Source organism: Octopus sinensis, linkage group LG12 (assembly GCF_006345805.1).
Source record: "Octopus sinensis linkage group LG12, ASM634580v1, whole genome shotgun sequence".
Lineage (NCBI taxonomy): Eukaryota > Metazoa > Mollusca > Cephalopoda > Octopoda > Octopodidae > Octopus > Octopus sinensis.
In genome coordinates this window covers 5,208,673-5,226,287 of record NC_043008.1, presented here as the reverse complement: position 1 = coordinate 5,226,287, position 17,615 = coordinate 5,208,673, and the positions used below count along the sequence as shown (strand labels likewise).

The 17,615-nt window shown below is 40.1% G+C and overlaps 1 protein-coding gene across 1 annotated transcript in view; it reads left to right on the top strand.

The window, feature by feature from the left end:
- Positions 1 to 17,615, top strand: part of LOC115218059 (calcium/calmodulin-dependent protein kinase type IV) — a 107,638-nt gene that overhangs the window by 60,201 nt on the left and 29,822 nt on the right. The window contains exons 6-8 of the mRNA XM_029787828.2: positions 989 to 1,027; positions 8,922 to 8,973; positions 15,154 to 15,228. Coding sequence (XP_029643688.1) covers positions 989 to 1,027; positions 8,922 to 8,973; positions 15,154 to 15,228 — 166 coding nt within the window. The remainder of the gene's footprint in view (positions 1 to 988; positions 1,028 to 8,921; positions 8,974 to 15,153; positions 15,229 to 17,615) is intronic.

The window sequence follows — 17,615 nt, the reverse complement described above, 5'->3', positions numbered from 1 at the left end:
CAAAATTTGAAATGATTATGTAAGGAGGCGAGCTGACAGAATGATTAGCACACTGAGCAAAATGCTTTGCAGCACTTCATACATCATTACGTTCTGAGTTCAAATTCCACCAATGTCAACTTTGCCTTTTGTCTTTTCAGAGTCAATATAATGATAACCAGTTGAGTTAGAGGGTTGATGTAATCAACTTACTTCTCTCTGATATTGCTGGCCTTGTGCATTTAGTAGTAAGGATCATCCTCATCCTCATCATTGCCACCACCGCCACCACCACCACCATCGTCCTCATCATCAGGTTGGCAAATGGCAGTGGTTTGGTATAATAAGCGTTGAAGCAAAAAGCACTGTCTGAATGTGGCTGATGCTAGCGCTGCCTTGAGTGGCTTCTGTGCCGGTGGCACGTGACCTGCTGTGCTTGAGGAGACTTATTGAGTCAAGTACATCAACATCAAAATCGGAATCGATAAAAAAAAAATCAATGGAAATTGCAGTTGTGATACTGTTGCCGGTGGCACATAAAATGCACCATCCATACGTAGCTGATGCCAGCGCCACCTTGACTGGCTTCTGTGCCAGCCTCACCTGGCACATAAAAAGCACCCACTACACTCACGGAGTGGTTGCTGTTAGGAAAGGCATCCAGCTGTAGAAACACTGCCAGATCAGACTGGAGCCTGGTGCAGCCTCCTGGCTTCTCAGACCCTGGTTGAACTGTCCAACCCGTGCTAGCATGGAAAACGGATGTTAAATGATGATGATGATGATGATGATGTGTCTAAAAAAGTGACTTGTGCTGTTTGCTCCGGCTTTACATTAACTGATTGGCATCAACGCATCCCCCTCGCCTTCAAAACTGTTCTCCTTTCTGCCCAAACTACAATTATTGTTATTGTTGTTGTTCCAGTTTGATATGTCAATATTTATAAAGTTATAATTCCTCTTGTTCTTTGAGAAAGCTAAATATTTACCATATTTTGTTCATATCCAGTATCTCCACCAAAACAGTATCATTCACAGAGACTTAAAGGTTTGTGTCTATGAATTTCCTTGATTTCTTTCTTTGGTTTTCCTACCTACATGGATTGGGCAAGACTTTTATTATATATATATATATATATATATATGAATAAAAAATGGAGTTAACGCAGGTTTAAACAACTATTTTTACTTTCGACACATGTTTCGAAAATTCCACTGATACTATTCAAAAGAATAAATGGTATAAACAATGCAATCTTCTCTTCGGGAAAGTGAAAAAAACCAAACTTGTCAATACGACATTTTAGCAAAAAATGATGGATTTGTATAGCGATAGACAGAACGCTATTAATATTGTTTAAAAAAACGTTATATGATATAACGTCATAAGTAGCTAACAGAAAGAGTAGGGATATTGATAGTGAATGTTAAATATAAAGGAAATTAAAGTTTAAATTATATATAATGATAGAGACTACTTATATGCACTAAATGTATGTTTCTGCCAATGCTTACATCTGTATGCTCATTCTATAACCGTGTTTACTAGAGTATTTTTAGAAAAAATAATGAAAAATAGCTCAGAATTGCAGAGAAGACAGAATTTCTTGCCTTTGTCATATGGTATCGAAATTGAGAGGATCAACCATTCTAAATGAAATTGTTCATTGTGGTCTTTTAAATCCCAAATCAGTTTGCTGAGACCGGTACTATTCCGTTTATTTCTATCCCTAAATGTTGAGTAATGGTTAGAAATTCTTTTAGATAACTCTAACGATGTGCTTCCAATGTAAAATCGTACTTTATTACGAGTACTGATTATACACTGGTATATAGAATTTTTAATCTTAGAGTTACTTGACATAAATTTAATTCTATTGGAATTGACTTCAGATACAATAACCTTGTTATTAATATTTCTAGAGGGTTGGATGGTATTAGCTAAATTAATGTTAATATTAGTAAATGTATTAATATTTAACAGTTTGTTATTATGAGAAGATATAATTTGCAAGAGATTTTTTGTGTTTGAAAAACCTATCCTAACCTTATGTGAATTAATTATAGAGTAATATCTAGAATTGTTTGGAAAATTCCTAGCAATAGCTTGATGAAACAGCAGTGGGAGATAAGATTTATATATTTATTCAGCAAAATTTAGATTCAGATAAATATGGTACTTAATTTAAAGGCACCAGAATTTGGTATGGTATTATCCATATAAATCAAATGGGGTGATTATAATCAAAATAAACAACAAGGATATCCAAGGTAGTGTAGTACAATCGTTTCATGCTACTTCATTTTATTAAACAATGCAAGTATTACATTAGTTTTAAAATGTCGAGCAATCTTCAGCCACATATAGAATTTTTTAATTAAATGGACAATGCACATTTTTATACTTATTTCATTTGCCAACATTACAAAGAGGGTAGATATATAGACAGAGAGGTTAATTTCATCAGTGTTGCTTATTTTGATTATATTCACCCCATTTGATTTATATGGATAATACCATACAAAATTCTGGTGCTTTTAACGTAAATACCATATTCATCTGAATCTAAATTTTGTTGAACTTATATATATATATATATATATATATACACATATCATCATCATCATCATCGTTTAACGTCTGTTCTCCATGCTAGCATGGGTTGGACGGTTCGACCGGGGATCTGGTCTTATCTGGCAATGTTTCTACAGCTGGATGCCCTTCCTAACGCCAACCACTCCGTGAGTTTAGTGGGTGCTTCTTACGTGCCACCTGCACTGGTGCCAGGCGAGGCTGGCATTGGCCACGGTCGGATTGGTGCATTTTACGTGCCACCTGCATGGAAGCCAGTCGAAGCGGCACTGGCTTCAGCCACGATTCGGATGGTGCTTTTTACGTGCCACCAACACGGAAGCCAGTCGAGGCAGCGCTGGCATCGGCCACGATTCGGATAGTGCTTTTTATGTATCTCCAGTCCAGGGGTCCTGGCATCTGCTGGGTGCCAGTCATAGGATTGGTTCAATTTTGATTCCGATTTCACTTGCTCCAACAGGTCTTCGCAAGCAAAGGGGGGTTGGCATAGGTTCTTGTCGTCGGATGAGGTTCGATATCGACTTCGGTTGCCTCAACAGGTCTTTGTGTGTCCAAGGGAGGAAAGGCATGCATAAGTGGGCTGGACTCACTTGTCCTGCCTGGTCTTTTCACGCACAGCATATTTCCAAAAGTCTCGGTCGCTGGTCATTTCCTCAGTGAGACCTAAAGTTCGAAGGTCGTGCTTCACCACCTCGTCCCAAGTTTTCCTGGGTCTACCTCTTCCACAGGTTCCCTCCACTGCTAGGGATTGGCACTTTTTCACACACCTATCTTCATCCATTCTCGCCACATGACCATACCAGCGCAATCGTCTCTCTTGCACAACACAACCGATGCTCCTTAGGTCCAACATTTCTCTCAGGGTACTAACGCTCTGTCGAGCATGCACACTGACATTACACATCCATCAGAGCATACTGGCTTCATTTCTCGTGAGCTTACGCATGTCCTCAGCAGTCACGGCCCATGTTTCACTGCCATGTAGCATGGCTGTTCGTACACATGCATCATACAGTCTGCCTTTTACTCTGAGCGAGAGGCCTTTAGTCACCAGCAGAGGTAAGAGCTCCCTAAACTTTGCCCAGGCTATTCTTACTCTAGCCGTTACACTTTCAGCACACCCGCCCCCGCTGCTGACTTGGTCACCTAGGTAATGGAAACTATCAACTATTTCTAGTTTTTCTCCCTGGAAAGTGACGGAAGTTGGTCTCAGAGCATTTTCAGTGTTTATTGTTCCTGAGCATCTGCCACATACAAAAACCATCTTCCTAGTTAGCCTTCCTTTGACATTGCTGCACCTCTTATGTGTCCATAGCTTACACTTGGTGCATCTTATAGAGTTTCTACCTACACCTTTTCTACAGATCGAGCAGGGCCATCTACCTGAAGGCGTTTGTGATATGTCTACCTTCCTACTTATTACAACTTTGGTTTTAGCTAGATTGACTCTAAGGCCCTTCGATTCTAAACCTTGCTTCCACACCTGAAACTTCTCCTCCAGTTCTGATAGTGACTCAGCAATTAGAGCAAGGTCATCAGCATAGAGGAGCTCCCAGGGGCATCCTGTCTTGAATTCCTCTGTTATTGCCTGGAGGACTATGATAAATTGGAGGGGGCTGAGGACTGAGCCTTGGTGGACCCCTACCTCTACCCGGAATTCTTCACTGTACTCGTTGCCAACCCTCACCTTACTAGCAGCGTCCCTGTACATGGCTCGCACAGCTCTCACTAACCATTCATCTATCCCTAGTTTCCTCATTGACCACCAGATGAGGGATATATATATATATATATACTAGCTGGTGTACCCGGTAATTCCCGGGGGTAAAGATGTTCTATTGAAAAACCTTATTACCCTAATATAAGAAAGCAATTTCATTATAACTGCCACAAAAGGTGTATTTTTCGTCACAAAAATGTACAAAAAACTGTCAGCTGGGTGAGGGAAAGATTGTTGGAGGTTGGCGAGAGACAAAGACATTATTCTGTTTAGCATAAGGGCCAGTCAGGCGGTACTGACAATGACCTCGCTCGAATCTTTTTACACATGCCACCGGCACAGATGCCAGTAAGGCAACTTTCATAATGATCACACTCGAATGGTGCCCTTTTACGTGCCACCGGCACGGAAGCCAGTTCGCTGCTCTGGCAACGATCACCCTTTGATGGTACTCTTGGCACCCTACTAGCCCGGGCACAAGTGCCAGTAAGGCGACGCTGCTAATGTTCACACTCGAATGGTGCCCTTTTATGTGCCACTGGCACAGAAGCCGGTTAGTCATTCTGTCAACGATCACACTCATGGTGCTCTTTGCACTCTGCTAGCAAGGATGCCAGTCATCGAATTTGATTTTGATTTTGATATCATGGAAATATTGAAGCTATGTGATAACACATGATAATTCAAAATAATGTGAATAAATAAGCATTACATTTGACAGACTAATCCAAATGCTAAACAATTATATTGTAGTTGTAATGTTCTTATCAGTCTGAATATGGTTGAGGTACTCGCTGCATTTTGTCATGGAAAATACAGTGTCCATAAAGTCTCTTTACAATTTTAAAATTTTATTACAAAGGCAGTTGACAAGATATCTTAACCAGATTTGTTTTATTGTAATAATTGTTTATTAAAGTTTTTTTTTTAACTGTTATTTAATAGACCTCAATATGGGCACCAAGACGGTACTCGATGCTTGCCATGTTCGCTGTAGGATAGCCTCATCAACGGTGGCAATGGCATTACAAATCTTTGCTTCAAGTCAGCATTGTCTCGTATCTTTGTTTGATACATGATATCTTTTACATAACCCCATAAAAAGAAGTCCAAGGGAGTGATATCTGGCAAACGCAGGAACTGACGAACATGCTGTCCCCAATGTGGTGGTGCACCATCTTGCTGGAAAATGATGGTTGGTTGTAAATCAATCAGTTGTGCTGCCACATATTCGGTCAGAAGGTCGAGGTAAAAATCTACGGTAATTGTTGCCTCGTAGAAGAAAAATTGATCAATTATTTGATTGCACATGGTTCCACACCACACATTCCCTTTTGGACTCTCCTGCTGAAGCTCCCTAGTCACATGGGGGTGTTCTGATCTCCAGATTCTCAAATTGTGTCTGTTTAATTTCCCTAAAACATGAAAAGTCGCCTCATCACTAAAACAAACTCGCTTGAGGAATGCTTCATCCTCATTTTATAGGGGTTCAGTGAATCAGTTCCCTTCCATCAACAGAGTATGTGAAACACAAAAATTTAATATCAATAAAAACTTTAATAAACAATTATTAAAATAAAACAAATCTGGTTAAAATATCTCATCAGCTGCCTTTGTAATAATTTTTTTAAATTGTAAAGAGACTTTATGGACACCCTGTATATCCCATTTATTGACAAATGGTGTGTATACACCTAGATCAGCTTGCAGCGCCACCTACCCAAACTGTGAGCTGCTAGTATTTCAGAGTAGTTATTTCCTCTTTGATGACAGACACCAGATAGGCAGCTCTTCCGGGCTGATTGCAGAGATTGACTCTATTATGGCTTTCCAGTCACCATACTGTGACTGGAAGTTCTATACAGTGGCTCACCATAAGTAAATTACAGAGGAGGAGCCCTTAGCAGTGATAAGTAAAATTGCAATGTTATCATCAGTCCAAATATGTTTGAGGCATTTTTGAACTGATCTAGGTATGTAGATCATACACACCATTTATCAGCGAACAGGATATATTTTTCCTGACAAACTGCAGTGATTAGCTTGTTCTCCAGTTCAAAGAGTAAAATGGTAGAGTGGATGATGTATTGGACTACCAATTCACTGGTTGTAAGTTCATATCCATTGCAGACATTTTGCCCTATTTCACATCATTTTGTTTATATATATGTGTGTGTATGTGTGTATATATATATATATATATATATAATTTAGAAAAAAACCACCTTTTATCAATTCAAAATGAACAATTAAATTACACCATCTAGAAAATTACATATAATAGAAATATCTATATATATAAAACTGTAGTTGTGTGAGTGTCTGTCCCCTTCGATTTAGATTCCTAACTACTCCCACATTTTGCGGTGCAGTTTAACCAAATTCGGGTATCTTATAGTCGTGATTCATATCGAGCCCGTCTGAGTATTAGCGTGCGTCTACGATGAGTCTATGATTTTAAAAATAATTTAACATCATTTTTTATTCCATCTTAATGCATAATTTTTCGTGTGTCGATGGCGGCGGAGTTGGCGTCCATGGTCACACCTGCACCTGTTTGCTTTTCCCCCTTTTTCCCTCCCTCGTGAAGCTGTGGGGAAGGGAGTGTAAGGAAATCAATGTCATAAAGCGTTGTCAAGGAGACCAGCATTCTTTTAGAACAACGACTTCATGGCTTGAAGACACCAAAACAGAAATGGCTAAGAAAGCCCGAATTGGCATCTATAAGGGAAGTAACTCTCTAAAAATGCTTATATAGTTATTTCCCTTACAAACCCGAGCAACGCCGGGCGATACTGCTAGTCTATATATATAAAACTGTAGTTGTGTGAGTGTCTGTCCCCTTCGATTTAGATTCCTAACTACTCCCACATTTTGCGGTGCAGTTTAACCAAATTCGGGTATCTTATAGTTGTGATTCATATTGAGCCCGTCTGGGTATTAGCGCGCGTCTACGATGAGTCTACGATTTTAAAAATAATTTAACATCATTTTTTATTCCATTTTAATGCATATTTTTTCGTGTGTCGATGGCGGCGGAGTTGGCGTCCACGCTCACACCTGCACCTGTTTGCTTCTCCCCCTTCTTCCCTCCCTCGTGAAGCTGTGGGGAAGGGAGTGTAAGGAAATCAACGTCGTAATGCGTTGTCAAGGAGACCAGCGTTCTTTTAGAACAACGACTTCATGGCTTGAAGACACCAAAACAGAAAATGTCTACGATGAGTCAACGATTTAAAAAAAAATTTACCATAATTTTTTTTCCATTTTTAATGCATTTTTTTTTGCTATTTTTTGGCTATAACTCTCTAAAAATGCTTATATAGTTATTTACCTTACAAACCCGAGCAACGCCGGGCGATACTGCTAGTATATTATATATTTTGAAATTTGATTTAGTATTTCTAAATTGAACTTTTCCCTGTAAGTTAGGAATAATATTCCCTCAAATTATTATTATTATTATTATATATATATATATATAGATAGATAGATAGATAGATAGATAGATAGATAGATAGATAGATAAAAGAAGTTTAGCCACAGAAAAACATGACCTAAGACTCTTTTTACTGCATCTGAAGTTGTTAGGAGGATGGTAGGAATGGTATCCTTAGAACACAGGCTTGGCTTGAATCATTGCAACAGAGAATAGTCTAGGAAAGGCACTCAAGGACCACATGGTAGTGTAATGCCAGGTAACGGAATAAATTAACCACACAGCACCTATAATGATATTACCAACATGCTTCTGTCCACTTGTTGTCTACCATATTTCACTTGGAGCTTGGTTGAGAGCAAATAATATAAATTTTGTCTTAAAAAAAAAGTACCAATCTTCAGTCAAACCATCCAACCTATCCCAGCATGGAAAGTGAATGTTAAGCGATGATGATGATGAGACAATGGTAGAAAGCACTCTCTTGTTAAACTATTTTTTTGAAATTTTTTTTTTGTATTTTTGTAAATAAAAATAAAATGAAAACAATAAAATGTGTGAACTTGGTAGTCTTGTACAACATCCACAGTTTAGGATTATCATCATCATCATCGTTTCATGTCTGTTTTCCATACTAGCATGGGTCGGACGATTTTGACTGAAGACTGGCGAACCAAATGGCTGCACCAGGCTCCAATCTTGATCTGGCAGAGTTTCAACAGATGGATGTCCTTCCTAATGCCAACCACTCCGAGAGTGTAGTGGGAGCTTTTTATGTGCCACCGGCACGGGGGCCAGTCAGGCGGTACTGGCAACAACCTCGCTCGAATCCTTTACACATGCCACCGGCATAGGTACCAGTAAGGTGACGTTGGTAACGATCATGCTCGAATGGTGTCCTTTTATATGTCACGGTACGGGTGCCAGTCAGGCAGTACTGGCAATGACCTCGCTCGAATCTTTTTACACATGCCACCGGCACAGGTGCCAGTAAGGCAATGTTCGTAACGATCACGCTCGAATGGTGCCCTTTTATGTGCCACTGGCACATACTAGAAATCACGTGTTATGAAAAAAATGGGCATAAAACAATGACAACGACAACAACAACAACGATGATAATCATTATGTGAATGGTGAGATGGAAGCAGTCTCTGCGTTTCAAAGTTATGGAATCTGTTCTTTCTTTACAGCCTGAGAATTTACTTTACTGCACAAAAGATGAAAATTCTATCCTTAAGATTGGTAAGTTGTCTTACTGCTATATTTGTTAATCTGTAAGCATTTAACCCTTTCAATACCAGCCTGGCTGAAACCGCTTCTGGATCTCTTGTACAAATGTCTTGTTTTCATAAGTTTAGAATTAAAATCTTCCACCAAACCTTAGTTACAATTTATGTTGCTAACACTAGCTTAATGATAACAAAATTATTTTACTAAATTCTTTGTTATATTTAAAATTAATTGAAAGAAACACAGAGCATCTCAACAGAAATACAGTACCCACCTGAAACTGCTTCTAGCTCTGAGTACAAATGTCTTGTTTTCATAAGTTTAGAATTAAACTCTTCCACCAAACCTTAGTCACAATTTATGTTCCTGACACTAACTTAATGATAACTAAGTTATTTTACTAAATTCTTTGTTATATTTAAAATTAATTGAAAGAAACACAGAGTACCTTAAAATAAATATGGTAATGAAAGGGTTAAAGAAGCCACATCTGGCCCAAATATTTTTATTTCATGTTCAAACTGGCTAAATCCAGTCTCTCACACCTACCTTACAATGCCATTCTAAAATTTTAACAAATACATCATCAAAATCTCTTAATTAATTGCAAAATAATGTGAATAAATCATCATCATCATCATTTAACATCCGTTTTCCACGCTAGCATGGGTTGGATGGTTCAACTGGGGTCTGGGAAGCCAGGAGGCTGCACCAGGCACCAGTCTGATCTGGCAGTGTTTCTACAGCTGGATGCCCTTCCTAATGCCAACCACTCTGTGAGTGTAGTGGGTGATTTTTACGTGCCACCGGCACAGGTGCCAGGAAAGGCTGGCAACAGCCACGATCGGTTGGTGCCTTTACGTGTCACCGGCACTGGTATCACAACTACAATTTCCATTGATTTTTTTTTGATCGATTTCGATTTCACTTGCCTCAACAGCTCTTCACAAGCAGAATTTTGTGTCACAAAGAGGAAAGGTATGCATAAGTGGACTGGCTACATCCCAGGTAAAGGCCACGGGTTATGGTCTCACTTGTCCTCCCGCATCTTCTCACGCACAGCATAATTCCAAAGGTCTTGGTCCCTAGTCATTGCCTCGGTGTGACATAATGTTCGAAGGTTGTCCTGGGTCTACCTCTTCTACAGATTCCCTCAACCACCAGGGTATGGCACTTTTTCGCACAATTATCTTCATCCATTCTCACCACATGACCATACCTTCGCAATGTCTCTCTTGCACCCTGCCTAAATTAATAAATAAGCATTACATTTGACAGTGGAGTCGAAATGCTAAAGAGTTGAAATTCCAACTGTTTCGAAACATGTTGCTTTTTCAGATGTGTTGTTTAAAAACAAAATCATGTTTAGACTTTTCTGAACAACTGATTTAGGTTCCTTCTCTTCTACTGTTGAAAAATGAATAACTTGATCAGGTCTGTAAGAAAATGGGTAACAGTTAACTTGATAAGTCCATTACAAAAATATATCAAAGCAAATTTATTATACTTATTTCTACCTATATAAAAGAGGAAAAAAACTTGCAGACTTTGGCTTTGGTAAAGATTCAATGGCACTAGATGTGCTAGGATCGAGCTGAAAATTGGCAGGGATACTAAATGCGTGGTGAGGATGCGACCCGCGATGGTTAAAATTCGCAAGCAATAAAGATGTGGTTGCTATGGCAAAAAGAGTGATTTTTTAAAAATATTTCAGCATTCAGAAATAGATAGGTTGTAAGGGGAACAACTCAGTAGATTCAATGATTACATTTCCAAGTAATGACTGTACTTAAATATCAAGATTACTTATCTGTTGCGAAATAATATATGCGTGTGTGGAGTGTGTGTGTGTGTGATTGTGTGTGTGCATGCATACGAGCATGAGAGTTGGCTGTTAATTCAATTGAACATAAAGAAATAAAAAAGTAGTTAAAAAAGCAATTAATAATTTTAAGAATAATTTCACCAAACCTGATAGTATAAAAGGTAGCAAAGCATGATAAAAGATAATAAGAGTAAAAGTTAATATTATTTTTAGCATATAAGGGATCCACTAAGTGGTCTCTCCTCTTGTCTACCTATATAAAAGAGGAAAAAAACTTGCACACTTTGGCTTTGGTAAGGATTCAATGGCACTAGACGTGCTAGGATCGAGCTGAAAATTTACACACCTATAGAAGGCGTGGTGTAGTCACGGCCAGAGTAAGTTTCAAGTCTCTATCTCGATAATAAAGGCCCAAAACAATGCATTTTCTGCAAGTGAGTGAATGTCATACACTATTGCCTTGAGTTGTGTTCATGCAACATGTTAGATTCTATACGTGACTGTGCGTGTGTTTACGAGAATGCAACGGAAAAATGGAGTGAAAACACGTTCAATTTTTGAGTTTTTCAAAAAACAAAATATGGGCATATATGTAGAAAAATTTCCTGAATCGATTGGAGCAAGTTTGAATTCTCCAGCTTGAAAAATGCAAATTCTAGCAGTTTTGAGTGTGCCTTTTTAAGGAGTTTTCAGTTGAAAATGGTGTCAAAAAATAGCTCAAAATGAGAGAATTATTTTGCAGACTGAATCGCCTCAAAAATCGAACGGGAAGTGCTCTTAATCTATATATATAAAGCCGAAGTTGTCTGAGTGTGGCAGGTTTGGTAGCCTTCAACTAACACTATCTCCTCCAAGACCCTGTGGCGCAAGATGACCAAAATTGAGAATTTGATAGAAGAAGGCTTGCTCTTCCTTCTGTAGGAGAGAAAATTCAAATCAGACCATGTTAACACCAAAAATTATTTACATCAAAAAGGTGCTTTTTTTCTATGAAAATCCCTATTTTTTACGGTTTTTTGACTGCTGTGTTGCCATTTTTCGGTGTATTTCAGCTAGAAAAATGTTCACTTAAAGAGAATAACAAGTTACATAATGCAAAATTTTTACTTTTTAAAAATTTTAATTCTAAAGGGTCAAAACAAACCCAAGCAACGCCGAGCGATACTGCTAGTCTATATTATATTTCATGACTATATTTTGTGTGTGTGTGTGTGTGTGTGTGTGTGTACATGTACCCAGTCTGTGCACCAGCATGGCCACAGTCTAATGATTGAATCAAGTAAACGATAAAAGATCTATGCTTACTAGTGATGATTTTACCAACCAAGCTATGTCATATCAATAACATTCTTCCCCTTCCTGTGGTCTGTTTACATTGCACTTATTAATAACCTTCTATAGAGGGGATTTTTGCTCAGCTCTATGATTTATACTTTTTATTTCGTTTTATATGTCGAAATCAAACTCGATTGTGAAGACCTGTTGAGGCACGTGAAATCAATTGAACTCGGTGACTGGCATCCGGTGCTAGTGGAGCGCTAAGAGTACCATACGAGTGAGATCATTGCCAGAGCAACAAGCTGGCCTTCGTGCCGATGGCACGTTAAACACACCATTCGAGCTTGATCATTACCACGTCACCTTACTAGCACTTGTGCTGGTGGCACGTGAAACATTTGAGCGAGGTCGTCGCCAGTGCCGCTGGACTGGCTCCTGTGCAGGTGGAACATAAAAAGCACCATTTGGGCTTTGCCGTTGCCAGTTCCACCAAACTGGCACGTAAGAGCACCCATTACACTCTTGCTAGCACGGGTTGGACGATTTTGACTGAGGGCTGGCAAACCAGATGGCTGCACCAGGCACCAATCTTGATCTAGCAGAGTTTCTACAACTGGATGCCCTTCCTAACGCCAACCACTCCGAGAGTGTAGTGGGTCTTTTTACATGCTACCGGCACGGGGGACAGTGAGGCGGTACTGGCAATGACCTCACTCGAATCATTTTACATATGCCAATGGCACAGGTGCCAGTAAGGTGATGTTGGTAACGATCACGCTCGAATGGTGCCTTTTATCTACCACGGCACGGGGGCCAGTCAGGCGGTACTGGCAATGACCTCGTTCAAATCTTTTTACACATGCCACCGGCACAGGTGCCAGTAAGGCGACGTTGGTAATGATCACGCTCGAATGGTGCCCTTTTACATACCACTGGCATGGAAGCCAGTTGGCTGCTCTGGCAATGATCACACTCGAATGGTGCCCTTTTATGTGCCACTGGCACGGAAGCCGGTTAGCCGCTCTGTCAAATGATCATCCTCGTATAGTTCTCTTTGTACCCCGCTAGCATGGATGCCAGTCATCGAATTTGATTTTCACTCCAGTTCATGGCTCCTTGCTCATTTGCCCTTCAACCCAACCCATTCTGGTAGTGTGTCTCCCCCACCCTGATTCTCATACAATCTTGCAAACTGTTTCTTCAACTCACCTTATGTCTTGTGGTGGAGGGCATGTAGGCACTGTGTCACCATTATTTATCTCTTGCAGTTCCTCATACTATTCAGTCGCTCTTCCTCTCCCCTTCTCCTTTTAGATGTATGTAGCCTTACAGATCTTCTACAGGAACCTGTACTACCCCATCCCAACCTTCACGGTCCATCATAGCATCACGGAGGTCTTGTTGCTGGATGCCTGTATCCCTGGAGATTACATCAGGGTAGGGGAGTGTGTGCCCTCTGGTATCGCGAGCAGATGGCTTCCAGAGGAGAAGAGTAGAAATTATCTCGTTTTCAGCTCTACAACAATGTCCAGCAAACTGGACTCTTCTACCTTTCACAAGAAATGATACAGGTGGTAATTTCCCATATATTTTTACTTTGGTTGGATGATGCTTCCACGAGAGATTTTGTGCTCGCATAAGGAGGCGAGTGTAAGTTCCATCCAACCGCCTCTCAAGCTTCTTTGATAACGTCCAGGTTTCTGAGCCATATAGTAGAATTGGTAGATCTACGGGCTGCATGGTTACCTCAATCGTACAGGTAGCATTAAGAAAAGCACCCAGTCCGCACTGTAAAATGGTCGGCATTAGGAAAGACATTCAGCTGTAGAAACCATACCAGAACAGACATTAGTGCACAATGCAGTCCATGGATACATCAGGTTCGGTCAAACTGTCCAAACTACACAATCATAGAACACAGATATCAAATGATGATGATGATATGTGTGTGTGCTTGTATGTGTGTGTGTCTGTGTGTGTGTTTATATAGATATAAGTCCATCTATATGACCTGTCCTAGTTTTGTCCAGCTTCATGACTTGCCTGATTTAGTCCATCTACATGTCCTGTCGTAATTCAGTCCATCCATTTGACCATTCCGAGTATAAATAACCTACATGCCCTTCCTAACACCAACCACTCCGTGAGTGTAGTGGGTGCTTTTTACGTGCCACCAGCACGGAAGCCAGTCGAGGTGGCGCTGGCATCAGCCAGGTTCAGATGGTGCCTTTTACGTGCCACTGGCACTGGTATCACAGCTACAATTTCCATTGATTTTTTGATTGATTTCGATTTCACTTGCCTCAACAGGTCTTCGCAAGCAGAGTTTTGTGACCCAAAAAGGAAAGGTATGCATAAGTGGACTGGCGACATCCCAGGTAAAGGGCACGGGTTATGGTCTCACTTGTCCTGCCAGGTCTTCTCACGCACAGCATATTTCCAATGGTCTCGGTCACTAGTCATTGCCTCGGTGAGATCTAATGTTCGAAGGTCATGCTTCACCACCTCATCCCAGGTTTTCTTGGGTCTACCTCTTCCACAGGTTCCCTCAACAGCTAGGGTGTATATTCTTATCAATGTGACTTGTCGTAGTTTAGTGACCAACAAGAACAGAGCCAATAATTTACAATGACCCTATCAAAAACACGAAGTTTTGTCAGTGAACAGGTCGCAGTCTCAAAGTGATGAAAATATTTTGACAAATTAAATTTAAATGTTGAAGTGAATCTAATGGTTTTTGTGTTGTTTATAAGCACCTTCCACACTGCAATTGTTTTCATCCCAGCACACGATCTCAGATCTGGTCACTTGCTATGCAAGTATATCTCCATAATATATATATATATATATATACACACACACGCACACAACAGGATGTACCATGGAATTTTGTAAGTGAACAGGTTGCGGTCTCAAAGCAACGAAAATATTTTGACAAATTAAATTTAAATGTTGATGTGAATCTAATGGCTTTTGTGTGTTTCTTAAATGGCTTATAAACACCTTCCATGCTGCAATTGCTGTCAAAACTATATTTGATCAAATATCCAATCAAGTGACATCGATTTTTTTCCATTTTCCATTTTCAGCTGATTTTGGTTTATCAAAGATCATGACGACAAGCACTCTGAGTATGTCAATGTGTGGTACACCCAGCTACTGTGGTTTGTAAATAGTTTTGTAATTCCTAAGAATTGTTATTGTCAACCTTGTCACCAGCATTGTCACCAGCATTATCATCATCACCATTATTCTTAACCCACACTTGAAACAGAGCAACAATTACTTACATGTATAATTACATACAAAACGACCGGTTGCTCATCTAGCTGTGCACACACTGTATCATCTCTTGTGAAAGGTAGAAGAGTCCAGTTTGCTGGACATTGTTGTAGAGCTGAAAACGAGGTAATTTCTACTCATCTCCTCTGGAAGCCATCTGCTCGCGATACCGGAGGGCGCACACTCTCCTACCCTGATGTACGCTCCAGGGATACAGGCATCCAACAACAGGACCTTCGTAATGTTATGATGGAGTGTGAAGTCTGGCGTAACATAGTACATTCCATTGTCTCGACCACGGTCGAACAATGATGATGATGATGATGTGCACACACTTTTGCAAAAAAAGAACAAAGTTTTCATGGAAACCAATTTCAGCACACACAGCTAAAACAAAATTTGAGAAAGGCATTGTTTCGTAATTCAATTGATAGCAGGAGTGGCTGTGTGGTACGTAGCTTGCTTACCAACCACATGGTTCTGGGTTCAGTCCCACTGCGTGGCACCTTGGGCAAGTGTCTTCTGCTTATAGCCTCGGGCCGACCAAAGCCTTGTGAGTGGATTTAGTAGACGGAAACTGAAAGAAGCCCGTCGTATATATGTATATATATATGTGTGTTTGTGTGTCTGTGTTTGTCCCCCCAACATTGCTTGACAACCAATGCTGGTGCATTTATGTCCCCGTAACTTAGCAGTTCGGCAAAAGTAACCGATAGAATAAGTACTAGGCTTACAAAGAATAAGTCCTGGGGTCAATTTGCTCGACTAAAGGTGGTGCTCCAGCATGGCCGCAGTCAAATGACTGAAACGAATAAAAGAGTAAAAAGAGGAAATGATAATAAAACAAATTAAAATAATTAACAGCTCTTATCATTTTATTGCTTTCTGAATCTTTTGAACTACACTACCAACTGAACATCACTCAAACAAATGTGATGGTTGCTTGACCTGCTAGAAAAAGCAACCAAATTTCTCTCAAATCATTTCCTGCTCTCTTAAAAATGTGAAGGGCACATTCGCCATCATCAGTTTGTTTTCTTTCCATGCTGGCATGGGTTAAGGTTATGTTTCCTAGATATACTTAAAAAAATGGGATGGTCATGGATGGAATGCTTTTGATCCTAAATTCTGATCAATGATAGCTGACTCAAGGAGTAAACGACACCAACAGAACATCACTCAAGACATCCTTCCTGATAATCGTCTGGAAAGCATATCTCTAAAATTGTCAAGAAGGCCGAGGGTGTCTTGGCATCACTCAGCAAGACTTTTGTTAGCCGCTCTCCAGCCATCTATTTAAAACTGTATACAGCTATGGTACGACCACACTTGGAATTCACATCATCAGTTTGGAACCCCTATCTTGCTCAGAACATTGACCTCCTGGAATCTGTCCAGAGACGTGCAACCAAACGCATACCCTCCATCAGACACCTACCATATTCTGAGCACCTTGTTTCCCTAGGCATGGATTCACTGAAGCTCCGGCGTCTGGCGACGGACTTGGTAAACACCCACAAAGTTATCAACCACCTCACCAACAACAACACTGAACACCTTTTTGATCTCCATGTGTCTAACACACGTGGACATGCCTACAAAGTCAGAAAACAACACAGCTCCCATGACTTTCGGAAACATTTTTCACGCTCAGAGTTGCTGAAGCATGGAATAAACTACCTGCGTCAGTTGTTGACTGCCATGACACTGCATCCTTTAAGACCCTCATGCTTTCCGAAATCCGCCGAGACTACACCTGATTATATATACACTTTAGATGAGTTGTAGTGCACCTGAACACTGTACACAATTATTATTATTATTATTATTATTATTATTATTATTATTATTATTATTAAACCGTTCAGCGACGTGCAACCAAGAGAATACCCTTCATCAAGCATTTGCCATATTCTGAACGCCTTACTTCCCTGGGCATGGATACATTGAAACTCTGACGTCTGGCAGCTGACTTGGCAAACACCCATAAAATTATTAACCATCCTACAAACAATAATTCTGAGCACCTTTTCAAACACCACCTGTCTAACACCCGTGAACATGTTTACAAAGTCAGAATACAGCACAGCTCCCATGACTTTCGGAAACATTTTTTCACGCTAAGAGTTGCTGAAGCACGGAACAAACTGCTGGCATCAGTTGTTAGTTGTCAGAGCACTGCATCCTTCAAAACTTCCATGCTTCCTGTGATTTGCCAAAACTACACCTGATTTTCTCCCCTCCATACACACGCAAGCATGTATCTGAC